At 33.9% G+C, this 18437-nt stretch overlaps 1 protein-coding gene and 1 pseudogene across 1 annotated transcript; one reads left to right on the forward strand and one right to left on the reverse strand.

The window, feature by feature from the left end:
• Nucleotides 1–13: 13 nt before the first annotated feature.
• On the forward strand, nucleotides 14–3257 carry LOC145970187 (uncharacterized; annotated as a pseudogene).
• A 9899-nt stretch (nucleotides 3258–13156) lies between these two features.
• LOC145970671 (uncharacterized) lies at nucleotides 13157–17185 on the reverse strand. The gene is made up of 2 exons (XM_083097539.1): nucleotides 16770–17185; nucleotides 13157–16709 (listed from the first exon to the last, which is right to left on the reverse strand). The coding sequence occupies exons 1-2, from the start codon at nucleotides 17183–17185 to the stop codon at nucleotides 13430–13432; spliced, it is 3696 nt and encodes a 1231-aa protein (XP_082953665.1). The 3' UTR covers nucleotides 13157–13429.
• Between the last annotated feature and the right edge of the window lie 1252 nt (nucleotides 17186–18437).

An 18437-nucleotide genomic window follows, 5' to 3' on the forward strand; every position in this document is an offset into this window, starting at 1 on the left:
GGTAAAAGAAATTAATAAGGAGGCAATGGAGATAAATCTAACGCATAATAGAAACAAATGGAGAATTGTAACACTTTATAGCAGAAATATCGAAGAAATTCTAGAAGCAATAATGGAGGAAATACAGGAGGAAAAGGAGAGCCATCTCATGCTGGGAGGAGATTTCAACGCGAGAACGGGAGAAGAAGGAGGACCGGTAGGATCAGGAGAGGAGGAAGAAGAAGAGAGAAGAAGATCAAAGGACAAGGAGATAAATAAAGAAGGAAGAATATTGATAAACAAATGCAGGAAAAGAGGCTGGATGATTCTTAATGGCAGTTATGGAAAAGAGGGAGAATGGACGTATATCGGGGAACAAGGAGCGTCAATCATAGACTACGTAATAACAAATGACAAAGCTATAGAAGAGGTTAAAATGGTAGGAGAAGGAAACAGGACTGAATCGGACCACATGCCAATAGAGGTGGAATTGACGGGGATGGAAAGGAAAAGAGGAAAGAAAAGTGACATGATAATAAAAGAGAAAAGCGTTTGGACGGAAGAAGGAGTGATGCAATATCACGAAAAATGCGAAGGATGGCAATGCACACAAGAAGAGAATGGCGGATATGGAAGAATTAGAAGGGAAAGTAAATAACTCGATTACGAAAATCAAGAAGAAGATAATACCATGGAAGTTCGGAAAAAGAGAATGGCACAGCAAGGAATGGAAGATGAAGAAAAGGGAGCTAAGAAAGACACTTAGGAAAGTGAAAAGAGACAAGATAGACAGAGAAGAGTATATTAAAAGAAGAAAGGAATATAAAATATGGTGTAAGGAAGAAAAGGAGAAACATGAGAAAGAGGAAGAAGAAAGAATAAGATTAATCAAAACAGAGGCAGAAGCATGGAGATATATAAACAGATACAGAAAGAAGAGAGAAGGAGTAGATGAAGAAATAAGTACGGAGGATTGGAGACTACATTTCATGGAATTACTAGGAGGAACGGAGGAGAGGTGGACAATAGAAGAGAAGGAAGAAGAAAAAGTACAAGAAGAAAGGGAGGAATGTTACAAAGAAGAAGAAGAAGAAGAAATAACTAGAGAAGAAATGATAGAACAATTAAAGAAGCTGAAAAAAGGGAAAGCACCGGGAGAAAATGGAATAGAGAACGAAGCATGGAGGTTAATGCCGAAAGAAGTAGGGGAAGTATTGTTTAAATTGTTGAACAAAATCTGGAAGGAAGGAGGAATACCGGAGGAGTGGACCAAAGGGATAATAAGCCCAATATACAAGAAAGGAGACAGGAAGGAGGCGAAGAACTATAGGGGAATAACACTAATGGATACGGCATATAAAATATATGCTAGCATACTGAACGGAAAGATGAAGAAGGTGGCGGAGGAAAGGATGGAGGAGGGACAATTCGGTTTCAGGACAGGAAGAGGGACAACAGATGCAATCTTCACACTGAACTACATAGTCAACAGAGAATTATCAAAGAATAAAGGTAAGATCTTTGCCTTCTTTGCAGACCTCAAAGCAGCATTCGACAGAGTGGACAGAGCAAAACTAGGAGAGATGCTGAGGGAGGCAAGGATCGGAGAGAGACTGAGAAGGAGAATTATGGAAACATACAAAGAGACAAAGAATATAGTAAAGGTTGGAAATAGAAAGTCCAAAGAATTCTGGACGAAATGCGGAGTCAGACAAGGATGCCCCATGAGTCCAACATTATTCAATATATACATAATGGATCTGGAAAGAGAAATGAAAAAGGAGCAAACGGGAGGCGTAGTGATAGGAAAAGAGAAACTATGGTCGATAACATATGCAGACGATATTGTGTTGATGGCGAGAAGCGAAGTAGAACTTAAAGGGATGATGAAAAGATTTAAAAGATACATTGACAAGAAAGGATTAACCTTAAGCGCAGGGAAATCAAAGGTAATGGTATTCGAGAAAGGAAGAGGACGCACAAAGAGAAGAGAATGGAAATGGGTAGAAGAAGAAATAGAAGAGGTAAAAGAAATGAACTACCTAGGTTACATTATGCAAAAGAACGGCGGAGCGGAGAAACATATAGTAGAAAGAATGAGAAGAGCGATGGTGGCGATGAAGCAGACCTGGAGCATAAGAGAAAGGATATTCGCGGACGACTACGAAAGAAGAATAAAGATGTTTAATGCGTTAGTAGGAAGCGTAGCTCTATACGGGGCAGAGATATGGGGATGGGGAAACGAAGAAAGGATGGAGAAAATAAAGAGGAAATATATAAAATGGATACTGAAACTAGACAGGAGGACACCAAACTACATACTGGAAGAAGAAACAAAAATGAAGGAACTGAGAACGGAGGCCATAAAAAGAGCAATAAAATATGAAGAAAAGGCAAGGCAATCGGAGAAGAAGATAATAATAGAATGTATGAAAGAAATAGAGAAAAGGAGAGAAAGTGGAGAAGAAAGTAAATGGGAAAAGAAAAGGAGAAGGATACTAGAGGAGGCAGACATGGGTAAAGAAGAACTGAAAAGGAAGAGAGAAGAAGGGGAGACAGAGATATCCGAAAAGATAATGGAAAGAATTGAAGAACGACAAAAAGAAGAGAGGAAGAGGAAAACAGAGGATTCAAGATATAACGATATATATAAAAAGATAAAGACAGAAGGAGTACCGAATTATCTGAAAGGAAAAAAGAGTAAGAAAGATAGGAGCAGAATTGCAAGATATAGATGTGGTAGCGAAGTGAGAGGAGGATACTACTGGAAGGAGGAGACAGAAAGAGAATGCAGGATATGTGGAAAAGGAGAAGAAAGCCTAAAGCATGTACTAAAGGAATGCGAAGCAACAAAAGACGAAATATCAATGGAAGAATTCTTGAGCGAGGAGGGAAACGGATTGAATATAATGAGAAAAATAGACAAGATACGAGAAGAGAAGAGGACGGAGAAGGCGGATAAAACCATCGCAAGTCAAGGAAACCCGAGGTGCAACGAAAGATAGAGACAAGAAGTAATAATGACTAAGAACAACAACAAAATAGGAAGCCAAAGATGCCAAAGAAACCAAAGATACCATAGATACCAAAGATAATAAAGATAGAACACAAAGAATTACTAAACTACAAAGGGAGATCTAAGAGTTTTTACACACTCCATATAACATATAATACATAACATTTAACATTTTACTCATTTAGATTAGACTAGATTAGATTAGATAGGAGCTAAGACAGATAATGTTTTCTTATTCGCAACGTTATTTTCATTATATTTTTATTTTATTTTTGATTTTGATTTTGATTTTATTTTGATTTTACTTTTATTTTACTCTTATCAGCAGTTACAATTTAATTTAATCCAATTTTATCTTATCTTATTTTATTTTATTTTATAATATCTCATATTACTTTCCCCGCCTGTTACGCTAAAGTTTAGATTTTAGATTTTAGATTTTAGATTTTAGATTTTAGATTTAGATTTTATTTTATTTTATTCCATTCAAGTACTGTATAACTTACACCTTACACTCTATACACTTTATATATTATACTTTATTCTATTTCTATTTCTATTCTATTTTAATTTTATATATTATATCACATTTTATATTTTATATTTTATACGTTAATGAATACAAAACATGTAAAGCTCTGTAAGACTGGAAGTCCATCCAAAGCCGTAAGGCATGGATTAAGAACAAGAAATAATAATAAGTGCGTATTATAAGAATAAATTAGCATCAAAAATTGATAAAATTGATAATTGTTAATGCGTGTCCTTTATTTAATAAATTAGACAAAATCTTTACAAAAAAATATTTTCTTGATCTCTTCCTTTTTTAATTAATATTTCAATATTTTAATATTTTCGCAATAGATGTAAAGCATAAGTTCGAAAGAACTTATTAAAATTATTTAATTTAATTTAATTAATTTAATTTAATTACTTAATTTAATTTATTTAATTTAATCCATCCTAGCTCATCCATTTTAAGGCAACGGATTTATCTACAATCTACAATCTACATCTACATCTACATCTGCAATCTCTACGAATCCGTTACCTTAAAGTTAAATAAAAGTTTTTTTCACTCACCGGCACTGATGCGCAACAGCGGAGTTGTTGTTATCGAAGCTAGTTGTCTGTAACAAACAAATATAAAATTCATTTATAATAATGCTCACAAAATGCAATTAATATTTAAAAAAATTTTTATCGCGCGGAATTTTATATCCGTGTGTAAAATAATAAGCAGATAAAACGTATGGAAAAATTTTATAAATTTTTGAAACTGTTTTTTAAATAGAAAATTTTATATGACTTTTATAAAAATCTTTCTCTTTAATTCATTCAAATAATAAGATCGAATTATTGTTCGTTTATAACAAGTTAACGATTTATAACAATTAATATATAAATAATAATATTCACCATCAGGTTGTTCCGCCGGTGCAGGATGCTTCTCCTAGGCCTGCTCCTCCTCTCAGATCATCAGGGTTGTTGCATCGATCTATAACATACAAAAGAAGATTCCAATGTAGCAGCATTCAAAATAATTAATATTTCAAAAATTATTGTATACATTGAATTTTATATTCGATGCATATAATAATATTAGATTAATAAAATAATTCTATAAATTTTAAAAAACATTACTAATAATTCTCATAACTTTATAAAAGCTTACACCTTTACAAGATTATAGATTTAATTTAAGAATCTTTTTCTTTAATTGTCTCTAATATAAATATAAATAAAAAAATATAAATAAAAACATCAAATTAATTGTTGCGATTAATTGTTTAATTTAAATTATAATAAATATATTTAATATTTAATATATAATTACAAATAAATAAATTGCTTACGAGAAGATTGTTCTGTCGGAGCCTGATGCCTCTCCTAGGCCTCCTCCTCTCAGTCTTAGACGCGCGATACTTAACGGCACTCCCGCACTCACGAGCGATATTTTTATATCGTTATTTACGCTATTTTACGAGCGATACTAAACGGTTCCCGCACTATTTCGGTACGATAAAAAATTTTCTCTTTGATCGCGCGATGTATATACTTAATATGTATATACTTTGAACGGCACTCCCGATTTCGGTACGGGCGAAAATCCCATCTGACTTACGAGAATCAGCTTCGAGTCAACAGGTCGGGAATGCAACGGTACAACGAACAAGGACTAAGCCCAAACCGGAAAGAAGACGAAACGATTGACGGAAATAGAGGAAAATGAAGATCACCAACTCTTTTTCGCGCATAATTATTCTATCTCGTATCGAACCTGGACCCGCTAAGCACGATTTCAGGTGCTCCGCCCGGACATATTATGCCTCCCGCGGTTGCTATATGCTACACCAGGCTAGTAGACGGCAAAAGAAGAGGATACCCACATTTTTTAAATGCTAACATTCAGCAATTTAGAAAATGGGGAGGCAACCCCATTTACCGAGCGAAAATCGTGCCTAAGGGAATCCACTCGACTCCTCGACAGGGTTAACACACGCAGTGCGTGTGACTGTAGACGAGTAAAGAGAAAGGACCCATTGACGACCATTCCGAGCAATCGATCGAGTTCTAACTAATTCGGGCCGAATCACTTGACGAAGCACGAAGCACGAAGCGCGAGTATACGTTACATAGCAACGTGTGCAAACTCGAAACATCCCAGTTAGTTGGCATCGGAAGTAGAGACTCGTGACAATAAATGAAATTGGGATTTTATATGAAAAAGTCCAAAAGTTCCGCGAAAACGCGACGACGCGAGAATACTGCAACGCGAAAACGCGGTAACGAAGCGCTTGCCGTCCGCGGCACGTTGACGGCACCGACGACGCGAAAGGGTACTTAGCTTCCCATTCAGGCACCTTAAGATTTATCATAAATAGAAAAATTTAAGATAAACCTCAAGGCACCATCCAAGTACTAAGCCCTCCCACCGCGACAAGGTGTACCCCATGGGAGGGTTATATTATATATAATTATATATATAATATAATACATAATTTGAAATTTATTTCGTAATATAGTACATAAATTTAAATTCGCAAATATAAACGATAAATAAAAATATAAAGAATAAGAGAAAATATATTACATAAAGAAATGTTCAAAATAATTGATTTTAAAACTAATTATTGCGCGCAAATAATTTTTACTTTTTAAATAGATATATTGTAATGTTATAAATTGCGTAATTACAAAATAATTTATATTTCTTAGATATAAACTTTTAAAAATATGATAAATAAAATATTTCTATTTTTTTATATGTGAAATATTTAAATAAATATATTAATATGAAATATTTTATAAAACATAAGAAGAATTTGAAAATATTAATAAAAAATTTTATAAATGTTTTAATAATTGTGAAATAAAATGGAATATTCTTTTATAAGTATATGTATTATATATGTTACAATTTAAAATCACTATTAAATCACTATCAAAGAAATAAAACGAAACGTGAAATATGTATATTTTGAATATATATACTATTGATAAATAGTTTATATATTGTTGCGTCCGCGGAACGATATATATCGAACGCTTGCGTCGACACAATCGGCATACGCTGACGTTCGTGCACTCGTAACTCATAACGCGATTTAAGGTGCACAAGAATTTTAATAAACCGCGAGTAACATACAAGAATTCAAAATAATCGTAAAACGGATCACAAATAGACGCGCGTTCGCGTTCAACTTGACAGCTAGGCTCAGACTCTCTGACAGTCGTTGTTTATAACAACATCTTGACAACGCGCGCGGAAACGATCTTCTTCGAAAGAATTCAACGGGTGACGAATACATTCAGCGGGATGGGACGCGGGGACGCAACAATATAATAAATAATGAATGTGATAAATAATTTATATTAATGACTTACATCATATTTTTTATTGGTCCATCCATTTCCAAAATCTCCTTTTTTCTTTTGCTTTCTTCGCTTTTTCCTCGTGACACTTCAATCCTCTTTGCACTTATTTGAATTCCTCGTTGCAGTCTCACTCATTCACGAAAAGTTCCTCGTTGCACTTGCAATTGTGTTCAGAGAAAGAATTTGATATTATATGATACGTCTCACATCACTACTTCACTGCTCAAGAGCCACTGAGCGAATGATCGTAAGTCAGAAACATTACCGCCGTACTGTTTATATCGCCAAGGTTGACTATGTAAAGAAAGAATGTGATAATATGTGAAACGTCTCTACGTCACTACTCAAGGTCATTGTGCGAATGATAATAAAGCCATGTAATATATTAACAATCGCGCTATACTGTTTATCAAGGTCGAACACGGTGTTATTGATAATTCTCTTGTTGCCGAAATATTTTCTGTAATATAAAATATTTGTGCGAGGAATATTAAATTATAGAAGTATTTTAATTTATTGATTAAGATTAATTGATTATTTATTAAACTATTCATCATGAAGTCTTACGTTATGCTAATTATTTGCATCTATAAATTCGATTGTTTTACTTCGTGTTCTCTCACAATCCCCCCCCCCAAATTATATGTATTTAAATTGTCAAGTAGAATGATAAAGTGTAACACGGATGGAATATATTTGTTACTCTAAGTATTAAAATAATAATTATTGGAAACCGTAAAGATTGCAAATGTCGATGTGATTATTTAATATGTTGAATTCCTATCACATTAAATCGATTCTCGATTAAATTGTATATTGTTTAATTAACCAGTCTCGTGTAAAGGTCATGTTGCTCTCTTATGATATAATAAGTGCGTGTATAAGTTTTGTATGATTATTTCGCGATTGAGAGTCTCGTGCAAAGTGCGCCACGTATTCGATTAATCATAATTAAATCGTGTTTTCGTGAGTGAGTGAATGCTACAAGAGGAAATAACGAAAAATACGTAAGAGAGGAAAAGGAGGTCTGGAAAAGCATCAGATGTAACGTACGGAGTAAAATGAAGTAACACGAAGTAAAACATTCGAATTATATATGCAAATAATTAGCATAACGAAAGACAATTTATCCGTGATAAATTGTCTAATAAATAATCAATTTTAATCAATAAATTAAAATGCTTCTATAATTTAATATTTCACGTTAATGTATATTTCATAATATATAAAATATTTCGGCAACTCGAATTATTGATAACACGATGTTCGACTTTGGCAATATAAAATATAAACAGTAGCGCGCTATGTTTCGGCTTTGTCATCATTCGCACGGTGACTCTCGACAAAACCGTAACGTATAGCGCGCTACTGTTTATATTTTATATTGCCAAAGTCGAACATCGTGTTATCAATAATTCGAGTTGCCGAAATATTTTATATATTATGAAATATACATTAACGTGAAATATTAAATTATAGAAGCATTTTAATTTATTGATTAAAATTGATTATTTATTAGACAATTTATCACGGATAAATTGTCTTTCGTTATGCTAATTATTTGCATATATAATTCGAATGTTTTACTTCGTGTTACTTCATTTTACTCCGTACGTTACATCTGATGCTTTTCCAGACCTCCTTTTCCTCTCTTACGTATTTTTCGTTATTTCCTCTTGTAGCATTCACTCACTCACGAAAACACGATTTAATTATGATTAATCGAATACGTGGCGCACTTTGCACGAGACTCTCAATCGCGAAATAATCATACAAAACTTATACACGCACTTATTATATCATAAGAGAGCAACATGACCTTTACACGAGACTGGTTAATTAAACAATATACAATTTAATCGAGAATCGATTTAATGTGATAGGAATTCAACATATTAAATAATCACATCGACATTTGCAATCTTTACGGTTTCCAATAATTATTATTTTAATACTTAGAGTAACAAATATATTCCATCCGTGTTACACTTTATCATTCTACTTGACAATTTAAATACATATAATTTGGGGGGGGGGGGATTGTGAGAGAACACGAAGTAAAACAATCGAATTTATAGATGCAAATAATTAGCATAACGTAAGACTTCATGATGAATAGTTTAATAAATAATCAATTAATCTTAATCAATAAATTAAAATACTTCTATAATTTAATATTCCTCGCACAAATATTTTATATTACAGAAAATATTTCGGCAACAAGAGAATTATCAATAACACCGTGTTCGACCTTGATAAACAGTATAGCGCGATTGTTAATATATTACATGGCTTTATTATCATTCGCACAATGACCTTGAGTAGTGACGTAGAGACGTTTCACATATTATCACATTCTTTCTTTACATAGTCAACCTTGGCGATATAAACAGTACGGCGGTAATGTTTCTGACTTACGATCATTCGCTCAGTGGCTCTTGAGCAGTGAAGTAGTGATGTGAGACGTATCATATAATATCAAATTCTTTCTCTGAACACAATTGCAAGTGCAACGAGGAACTTTTCGTGAATGAGTGAGACTGCAACGAGGAATTCAAATAAGTGCAAAGAGGATTGAAGTGTCACGAGGAAAAAGCGAAGAAAGCAAAAGAAAAAAGGAGATTTTGGAAATGGATGGACCAATAAAAAATATGATGTAAGTCATTAATATAAATTATTTATCACATTCATTATTTATTATATTGTTGCGTCCCCGCGTCCCATCCCGCTGAATGTATTCGTCACCCGTTGAATTCTTTCGAAGAAGATCGTTTCCGCGCGCGTTGTCAAGATGTTGTTATAAACAACGACTGTCAGAGAGTCTGAGCCTAGCTGTCAAGTTGAACGCGAACGCGCGTCTATTTGTGATCCGTTTTACGATTATTTTGAATTCTTGTATGTTACTCGCGGTTTATTAAAATTCTTGTGCACCTTAAATCGCGTTATGAGTTACGAGTGCACGAACGTCAGCGTATGCCGATTGTGTCGACGCAAGCGTTCGATATATATCGTTCCGCGGACGCAACAATATATAAACTATTTATCAATAGTATATATATTCAAAATATACATATTTCACGTTTCGTTTTATTTCTTTGATAGTGATTTAATAGTGATTTTAAATTGTAACATATATAATACATATACTTATAAAAGAATATTCCATTTTATTTCACAATTATTAAAACATTTATAAAATTTTTTATTAATATTTTCAAATTCTTCTTATGTTTTATAAAATATTTCATATTAATATATTTATTTAAATATTTCACATATAAAAAAATAGAAATATTTTATTTATCATATTTTTAAAAGTTTATATCTAAGAAATATAAATTATTTTGTAATTACGCAATTTATAACATTACAATATATCTATTTAAAAAGTAAAAATTATTTGCGCGCAATAATTAGTTTTAAAATCAATTATTTTGAACATTTCTTTATGTAATATATTTTCTCTTATTCTTTATATTTTTATTTATCGTTTATATTTGCGAATTTAAATTTATGTACTATATTACGAAATAAATTTCAAATTATGTATTATATTATATATATAATTATATATAATATAACCCTCCCATGGGGTACACCTTGTCGCGGTGGGAGGGCTTAGTACTTGGATGGTGCCTTGAGGTTTATCTTAAATTTTTCTATTTATGATAAATCTTAAGGTGCCTGAATGGGAAGCTAAGTACCCTTTCGCGTCGTCGGTGCCGTCAACGTGCCGCGGACGGCAAGCGCTTCGTTACCGCGTTTTCGCGTTGCAGTATTCTCGCGTCGTCGCGTTTTCGCGGAACTTTTGGACTTTTTCATATAAAATCCCAATTTCATTTATTGTCACGAGTCTCTACTTCCGATGCCAACTAACTGGGATGTTTCGAGTTTGCACACGTTGCTATGTAACGTATACTCGCGCTTCGTGCTTCGTGCTTCGTCAAGTGATTCGGCCCGAATTAGTTAGAACTCGATCGATTGCTCGGAATGGTCGTCAATGGGTCCTTTCTCTTTACTCGTCTACAGTCACACGCACTGCGTGTGTTAACCCTGTCGAGGAGTCGAGTGGATTCCCTTAGGCACGATTTTCGCTCGGTAAATGGGGTTGCCTCCCCATTTTCTAAATTGCTGAATGTTAGCATTTAAAAAATGTGGGTATCCTCTTCTTTTGCCGTCTACTAGCCTGGTGTAGCATATAGCAACCGCGGGAGGCATAATATGTCCGGGCGGAGCACCTGAAATCGTGCTTAGCGGGTCCAGGTTCGATACGAGATAGAATAATTATGCGCGAAAAAGAGTTGGTGATCTTCATTTTCCTCTATTTCCGTCAATCGTTTCGTCTTCTTTCCGGTTTGGGCTTAGTCCTTGTTCGTTGTACCGTTGCATTCCCGACCTGTTGACTCGAAGCTGATTCTCGTAAGTCAGATGGGATTTTCGCCCGTACCGAAATCGGGAGTGCCGTTCAAAGTATATACATATTAAGTATATACATCGCGCGATCAAAGAGAAAATTTTTTATCGTACCGAAATAGTGCGGGAACCGTTTAGTATCGCTCGTAAAATAGCGTAAATAACGATATAAAAATATCGCTCGTGAGTGCGGGAGTGCCGTTAAGTATCGCGCGTCTAAGACTGAGAGGAGGAGGCCTAGGAGAGGCATCAGGCTCCGACAGAACAATCTTCTCGTAAGCAATTTATTTATTTGTAATTATATATTAAATATTAAATATATTTATTATAATTTAAATTAAACAATTAATCGCAACAATTAATTTGATGTTTTTATTTATATTTTTTTATTTATATTTATATTAGAGACAATTAAAGAAAAAGATTCTTAAATTAAATCTATAATCTTGTAAAGGTGTAAGCTTTTATAAAGTTATGAGAATTATTAGTAATGTTTTTTAAAATTTATAGAATTATTTTATTAATCTAATATTATTATATGCATCGAATATAAAATTCAATGTATACAATAATTTTTGAAATATTAATTATTTTGAATGCTGCTACATTGGAATCTTCTTTTGTATGTTATAGATCGATGCAACAACCCTGATGATCTGAGAGGAGGAGCAGGCCTAGGAGAAGCATCCTGCACCGGCGGAACAACCTGATGGTGAATATTATTATTTATATATTAATTGTTATAAATCGTTAACTTGTTATAAACGAACAATAATTCGATCTTATTATTTGAATGAATTAAAGAGAAAGATTTTTATAAAAGTCATATAAAATTTTCTATTTAAAAAACAGTTTCAAAAATTTATAAAATTTTTCCATACGTTTTATCTGCTTATTATTTTACACACGGATATAAAATTCCGCGCGATAAAAATTTTTTTAAATATTAATTGCATTTTGTGAGCATTATTATAAATGAATTTTATATTTGTTTGTTACAGACAACTAGCTTCGATAACAACAACTCCGCTGTTGCGCATCAGTGCCGGTGAGTGAAAAAAACTTTTATTTAACTTTAAGGTAACGGATTCGTAGAGATTGCAGATGTAGATGTAGATGTAGATTGTAGATTGTAGATAAATCCGTTGCCTTAAAATGGATGAGCTAGGATGGATTAAATTAAATAAATTAAATTAAGTAATTAAATTAAATTAATTAAATTAAATTAAATAATTTTAATAAGTTCTTTCGAACTTATGCTTTACATCTATTGCGAAAATATTAAAATATTGAAATATTAATTAAAAAAGGAAGAGATCAAGAAAATATTTTTTTGTAAAGATTTTGTCTAATTTATTAAATAAAGGACACGCATTAACAATTATCAATTTTATCAATTTTTGATGCTAATTTATTCTTATAATACGCACTTATTATTATTTCTTGTTCTTAATCCATGCCTTACGGCTTTGGATGGACTTCCAGTCTTACAGAGCTTTACATGTTTTGTATTCATTAACGTATAAAATATAAAATATAAAATGTGATATAATATATAAAATTAAAATAGAATAGAAATAGAAATAGAATAAAGTATAATATATAAAGTGTATAGAGTGTAAGGTGTAAGTTATACAGTACTTGAATGGAATAAAATAAAATAAAATCTAAATCTAAAATCTAAAATCTAAAATCTAAAATCTAAAATCTAAACTTTAGCGTAACAGGCGGGGAAAGTAATATGAGATATTATAAAATAAAATAAAATAAGATAAGATAAAATTGGATTAAATTAAATTGTAACTGCTGATAAGAGTAAAATAAAAGTAAAATCAAAATAAAATCAAAATCAAAATCAAAAATAAAATAAAAATATAATGAAAATAACGTTGCGAATAAGAAAACATTATCTGTCTTAGCTCCTATCTAATCTAATCTAGTCTAATCTAAATGAGTAAAATGTTAAATGTTATGTATTATATGTTATATGGAGTGTGTAAAAACTCTTAGATCTCCCTTTGTAGTTTAGTAATTCTTTGTGTTCTATCTTTATTATCTTTGGTATCTATGGTATCTTTGGTTTCTTTGGCATCTTTGGCTTCCTATTTTGTTGTTGTTCTTAGTCATTATTACTTCTTGTCTCTATCTTTCGTTGCACCTCGGGTTTCCTTGACTTGCGATGGTTTTATCCGCCTTCTCCGTCCTCTTCTCTTCTCGTATCTTGTCTATTTTTCTCATTATATTCAATCCGTTTCCCTCCTCGCTCAAGAATTCTTCCATTGATATTTCGTCTTTTGTTGCTTCGCATTCCTTTAGTACATGCTTTAGGCTTTCTTCTCCTTTTCCACATATCCTGCATTCTCTTTCTGTCTCCTCCTTCCAGTAGTATCCTCCTCTCACTTCGCTACCACATCTATATCTTGCAATTCTGCTCCTATCTTTCTTACTCTTTTTTCCTTTCAGATAATTCGGTACTTCTTCTGTCTTTATCTTTTTATATATATCGTTATATCTTGAATCCTCTGTTTTCCTCTTCCTCTCTTCTTTTTGTCGTTCTTCAATTCTTTCCATTATCTTTTCGGATATCTCTGTCTCCCCTTCTTCTCTCTTCTTTTTCAGTTCTTCTTTACCCATGTCTGCCTCCTCTAGTATCCTTCTCCTTTTCTTTTCCCATTTACTTTCTTCTCCACTTTCTCTCCTTTTCTCTATTTCTTTCATACATTCTATTATTATCTTCTTCTCCGATTGCCTTGCCTTTTCTTCATATTTTATTGCTCTTTTTATGGCCTCCGTTCTCAGTTCCTTCATTTTTGTTTCTTCTTCCAGTATGTAGTTTGGTGTCCTCCTGTCTAGTTTCAGTATCCATTTTATATATTTCCTCTTTATTTTCTCCATCCTTTCTTCGTTTCCCCATCCCCATATCTCTGCCCCGTATAGAGCTACGCTTCCTACTAACGCATTAAACATCTTTATTCTTCTTTCGTAGTCGTCCGCGAATATCCTTTCTCTTATGCTCCAGGTCTGCTTCATCGCCACCATCGCTCTTCTCATTCTTTCTACTATATGTTTCTCCGCTCCGCCGTTCTTTTGCATAATGTAACCTAGGTAGTTCATTTCTTTTACCTCTTCTATTTCTTCTTCTACCCATTTCCATTCTCTTCTCTTTGTGCGTCCTCTTCCTTTCTCGAATACCATTACCTTTGATTTCCCTGCGCTTAAGGTTAATCCTTTCTTGTCAATGTATCTTTTAAATCTTTTCATCATCCCTTTAAGTTCTACTTCGCTTCTCGCCATCAACACAATATCGTCTGCATATGTTATCGACCATAGTTTCTCTTTTCCTATCACTACGCCTCCCGTTTGCTCCTTTTTCATTTCTCTTTCCAGATCCATTATGTATATATTGAATAATGTTGGACTCATGGGGCATCCTTGTCTGACTCCGCATTTCGTCCAGAATTCTTTGGACTTTCTATTTCCAACCTTTACTATATTCTTTGTCTCTTTGTATGTTTCCATAATTCTCCTTCTCAGTCTCTCTCCGATCCTTGCCTCCCTCAGCATCTCTCCTAGTTTTGCTCTGTCCACTCTGTCGAATGCTGCTTTGAGGTCTGCAAAGAAGGCAAAGATCTTACCTTTATTCTTTGATAATTCTCTGTTGACTATGTAGTTCAGTGTGAAGATTGCATCTGTTGTCCCTCTTCCTGTCCTGAAACCGAATTGTCCCTCCTCCATCCTTTCCTCCGCCACCTTCTTCATCTTTCCGTTCAGTATGCTAGCATATATTTTATATGCCGTATCCATTAGTGTTATTCCCCTATAGTTCTTCGCCTCCTTCCTGTCTCCTTTCTTGTATATTGGGCTTATTATCCCTTTGGTCCACTCCTCCGGTATTCCTCCTTCCTTCCAGATTTTGTTCAACAATTTAAACAATACTTCCCCTACTTCTTTCGGCATTAACCTCCATGCTTCGTTCTCTATTCCATTTTCTCCCGGTGCTTTCCCTTTTTTCAGCTTCTTTAATTGTTCTATCATTTCTTCTCTAGTTATTTCTTCTTCTTCTTCTTCTTTGTAACATTCCTCCCTTTCTTCTTGTACTTTTTCTTCTTCCTTCTCTTCTATTGTCCACCTCTCCTCCGTTCCTCCTAGTAATTCCATGAAATGTAGTCTCCAATCCTCCGTACTTATTTCTTCATCTACTCCTTCTCTCTTCTTTCTGTATCTGTTTATATATCTCCATGCTTCTGCCTCTGTTTTGATTAATCTTATTCTTTCTTCTTCCTCTTTCTCATGTTTCTCCTTTTCTTCCTTACACCATATTTTATATTCCTTTCTTCTTTTAATATACTCTTCTCTGTCTATCTTGTCTCTTTTCACTTTCCTAAGTGTCTTTCTTAGCTCCCTTTTCTTCATCTTCCATTCCTTGCTGTGCCATTCTCTTTTTCCGAACTTCCATGGTATTATCTTCTTCTTGATTTTCGTAATCGAGTTATTTACTTTCCCTTCTAATTCTTTCCATATCCGCCCATTCTCTTCTTGTGTGCATTGCCATCCTTCGCATTTTTCGTGATATTGCATCACTCCTTCTTCCGTCCAAACGCTTTTCTCTTTTATTATCATGTCACTTTTCTTTCCTCTTTTCCTTTCCATCCCCGTCAATTCCACCTCTATTGGCATGTGGTCCGATTCAGTCCTGTTTCCTTCTCCTACCATTTTAACCTCTTCTATAGCTTTGTCATTTGTTATTACGTAGTCTATGATTGACGCTCCTTGTTCCCCGATATACGTCCATTCTCCCTCTTTTCCATAACTGCCATTAAGAATCATCCAGCCTCTTTTCCTGCATTTGTTTATCAATATTCTTCCTTCTTTATTTATCTCCTTGTCCTTTGATCTTCTTCTCTCTTCTTCTTCCTCCTCTCCTGATCCTACCGGTCCTCCTTCTTCTCCCGTTCTCGCGTTGAAATCTCCTCCCAGCATGAGATGGCTCTCCTTTTCCTCCTGTATTTCCTCCATTATTGCTTCTAGAATTTCTTCGATATTTCTGCTATAAAGTGTTACAATTCTCCATTTGTTTCTATTATGCGTTAGATTTATCTCCATTGCCTCCTTATTAATTTCTTTTACCTTTACTCCTTTCAGTTCCTTGCATATTGCCGTCATTATCTCTCCTTTGGCTCTGCCTCTCTTATTTTCTTTGGTTGCTGGAATACAGAACCATTCGAATTTGTTTGGCAATCTGTTTCTGATTTTGTTCCATGTGTATTCTTCCAGCCATGTTTCAGTTAAGCCTATTATATCAAATTCTTCTAAGTATTTCCATGTCTCTTCGCATTTGTTTATTACTCCAGCTGTGTTCCAGAAGCAGATTTTTAGGCCTCTTTCCTCTTCTTCTCCTCTCTCTTTTCTTTGTCCATCGCGCCTTCACTCTTTGCCTCCTCCTCTTTCTTCCAATTGTTCTTTTTTTTCATTCCAGCTGTACCATTTTCCTCTCATATATATTTTCTTGTATCCTACTTTTACTCTTCCGTCGCCTTTTTCTCTTTCTTCTCTTGCTAATTCTCTCAGTCTTCGCTGTATCTCTCTTTCTTTCCTAGTTAGGTCGTTATCTATTATTATTCCTTTTTTCAATTTATTCTTTTTCTTCATCACGTTGTTCTTTTGTTCCCATTTGTTTATTTCAGCAATTATTATCTCCTTGCTCCCTCTCACTTCAATTTTGTTCGCTCTTTTTATCTCTACGTTTACTTCTATGTTTTCTTTGATGTATTCCGTTATCTCTTGTTCCAGATTTTTTGTCTTCCAACTTACTCCTTTGATCACTATATTATTTTTCCTCTCGTTCCTTTCCTTTCTCTCATTAATCCATTCTAGTTCTGCTATTCTTCTCTCCAGCATTCCTTTTTCTTTCGACCATTCTTCTCTCTCTCTTTCCTTTCTTCCGTCATTTGTTTTTTTATCTCTTCCATCATTTCTTTCCTTATCTCCTCCATCACCATCGTTAAATGTTCTTTCATTTCTGTTACCGTTTCGTCTTTGCAAGCTCTCATTATTCCTTCTATCTTCCTTTCTGTATCCGCCTCTGAGTCCCTGCTCATCCCGAAATTTTCCAACGTTTTTTCTTTCGGTTTGTTTTTGCTTCCCGTCGGTCTGCCCACCTTCGCCATCTGTTGCATTCCTTTCGAACTTTCTGACCTTTCTTCCTGATCTCTTTTGTTACCTACCGACTATCCTCGCCGGCTTCTCTTCCCTACTTTCTCTGCTTTTCCTTTGAGGTTATTTCTAACCTCTACAGCCGCCTTCTGACTTTTTCCTTGATTTTTCTGTTTTCCCGTCACCTCCTCTTTCTTCTTCACTTCCTCGTTTTCCTTTTATCTTCTGCTCACTCACTTCACTCTCCTTTCGGCTCAGCTCCTCTTTTTACACAATTTTCACTCTCTTTTACTTTCCTTCTAAACTACTAGTACTTTCCTCTATCGCCTGTCAACCGGAAGTCTAATACGCACTTATCTTCTAATTGTTCATATCTCATCCATCGTAGAATTTGTTTATAGATATTGTTTTTAAACTTTACTTTAACTTAATGTAAAGCCAAATGATTAATTAATTAAATAATTTGTAATATGATAAATACACACATTAATTTTATATTTTATTATAAAATATAATTTATAGAAATTTGTAGTAAGGTAAATGGCTATAACTTCGTCAGCTGATACAATTTCGTCAAGCCTTCTTAAAATTAAATAAATTAAGCAATCTCGCGATTTATTTAATTTTAAGAAGACCTGACGAAATTATATCCGCTGACGAAGTTATAGCCATTTACCTTAATTTGGCTTTATTTCAGTTAAAATAAAGTTATATTCAATATTTAACGATCGTTACTAAATAAGCGTAAATATTTTACGCTCTTTTGCCGATAATTATCCGGCAAAAGAAGGAGTAATTATCTCCTTCTTCGATCTCTGATTAGAGATCGAGAAGTAAAGTGGCCAGGATCAACGAAAGGTAGGTTCAACTGGCCTGAAAAGTACGGTTAGGGTACGCGGTTAGGGCACGCGGTTAGGGCACGTGACTAAAATATATAGGTGAGGTGGTTTAGGTGAGGTGATGATTAGAGATAGGTTCCTCAAATCTCGAATAATTT

The sequence above is a fragment of the Camponotus vicinus genome, unplaced genomic scaffold (assembly GCF_025532165.1).
Source record: "Camponotus vicinus isolate PSW18456_S1 unplaced genomic scaffold, iyCamVici1.0 SCAF_4, whole genome shotgun sequence".
Lineage (NCBI taxonomy): Eukaryota > Metazoa > Arthropoda > Insecta > Hymenoptera > Formicidae > Camponotus > Camponotus vicinus.

What these genes read in the sequence shown, in the direction of transcription:
- LOC145970671 (XM_083097539.1), bottom strand. Translation starts at nt 17,185, where the DNA reads ATGCTGGAGAGAAGAATAGCAGAACTAGAATGGATTAATGAGAGAAAG. An exon ending in ATATATATGAGAGGAAAATG is followed by an intron (nt 16,710 to 16,769) that starts GTACAGCTGGAA and finishes CAAAGAGTGAAG; the next exon opens with GCGCGATGGACAAAGAAAAG.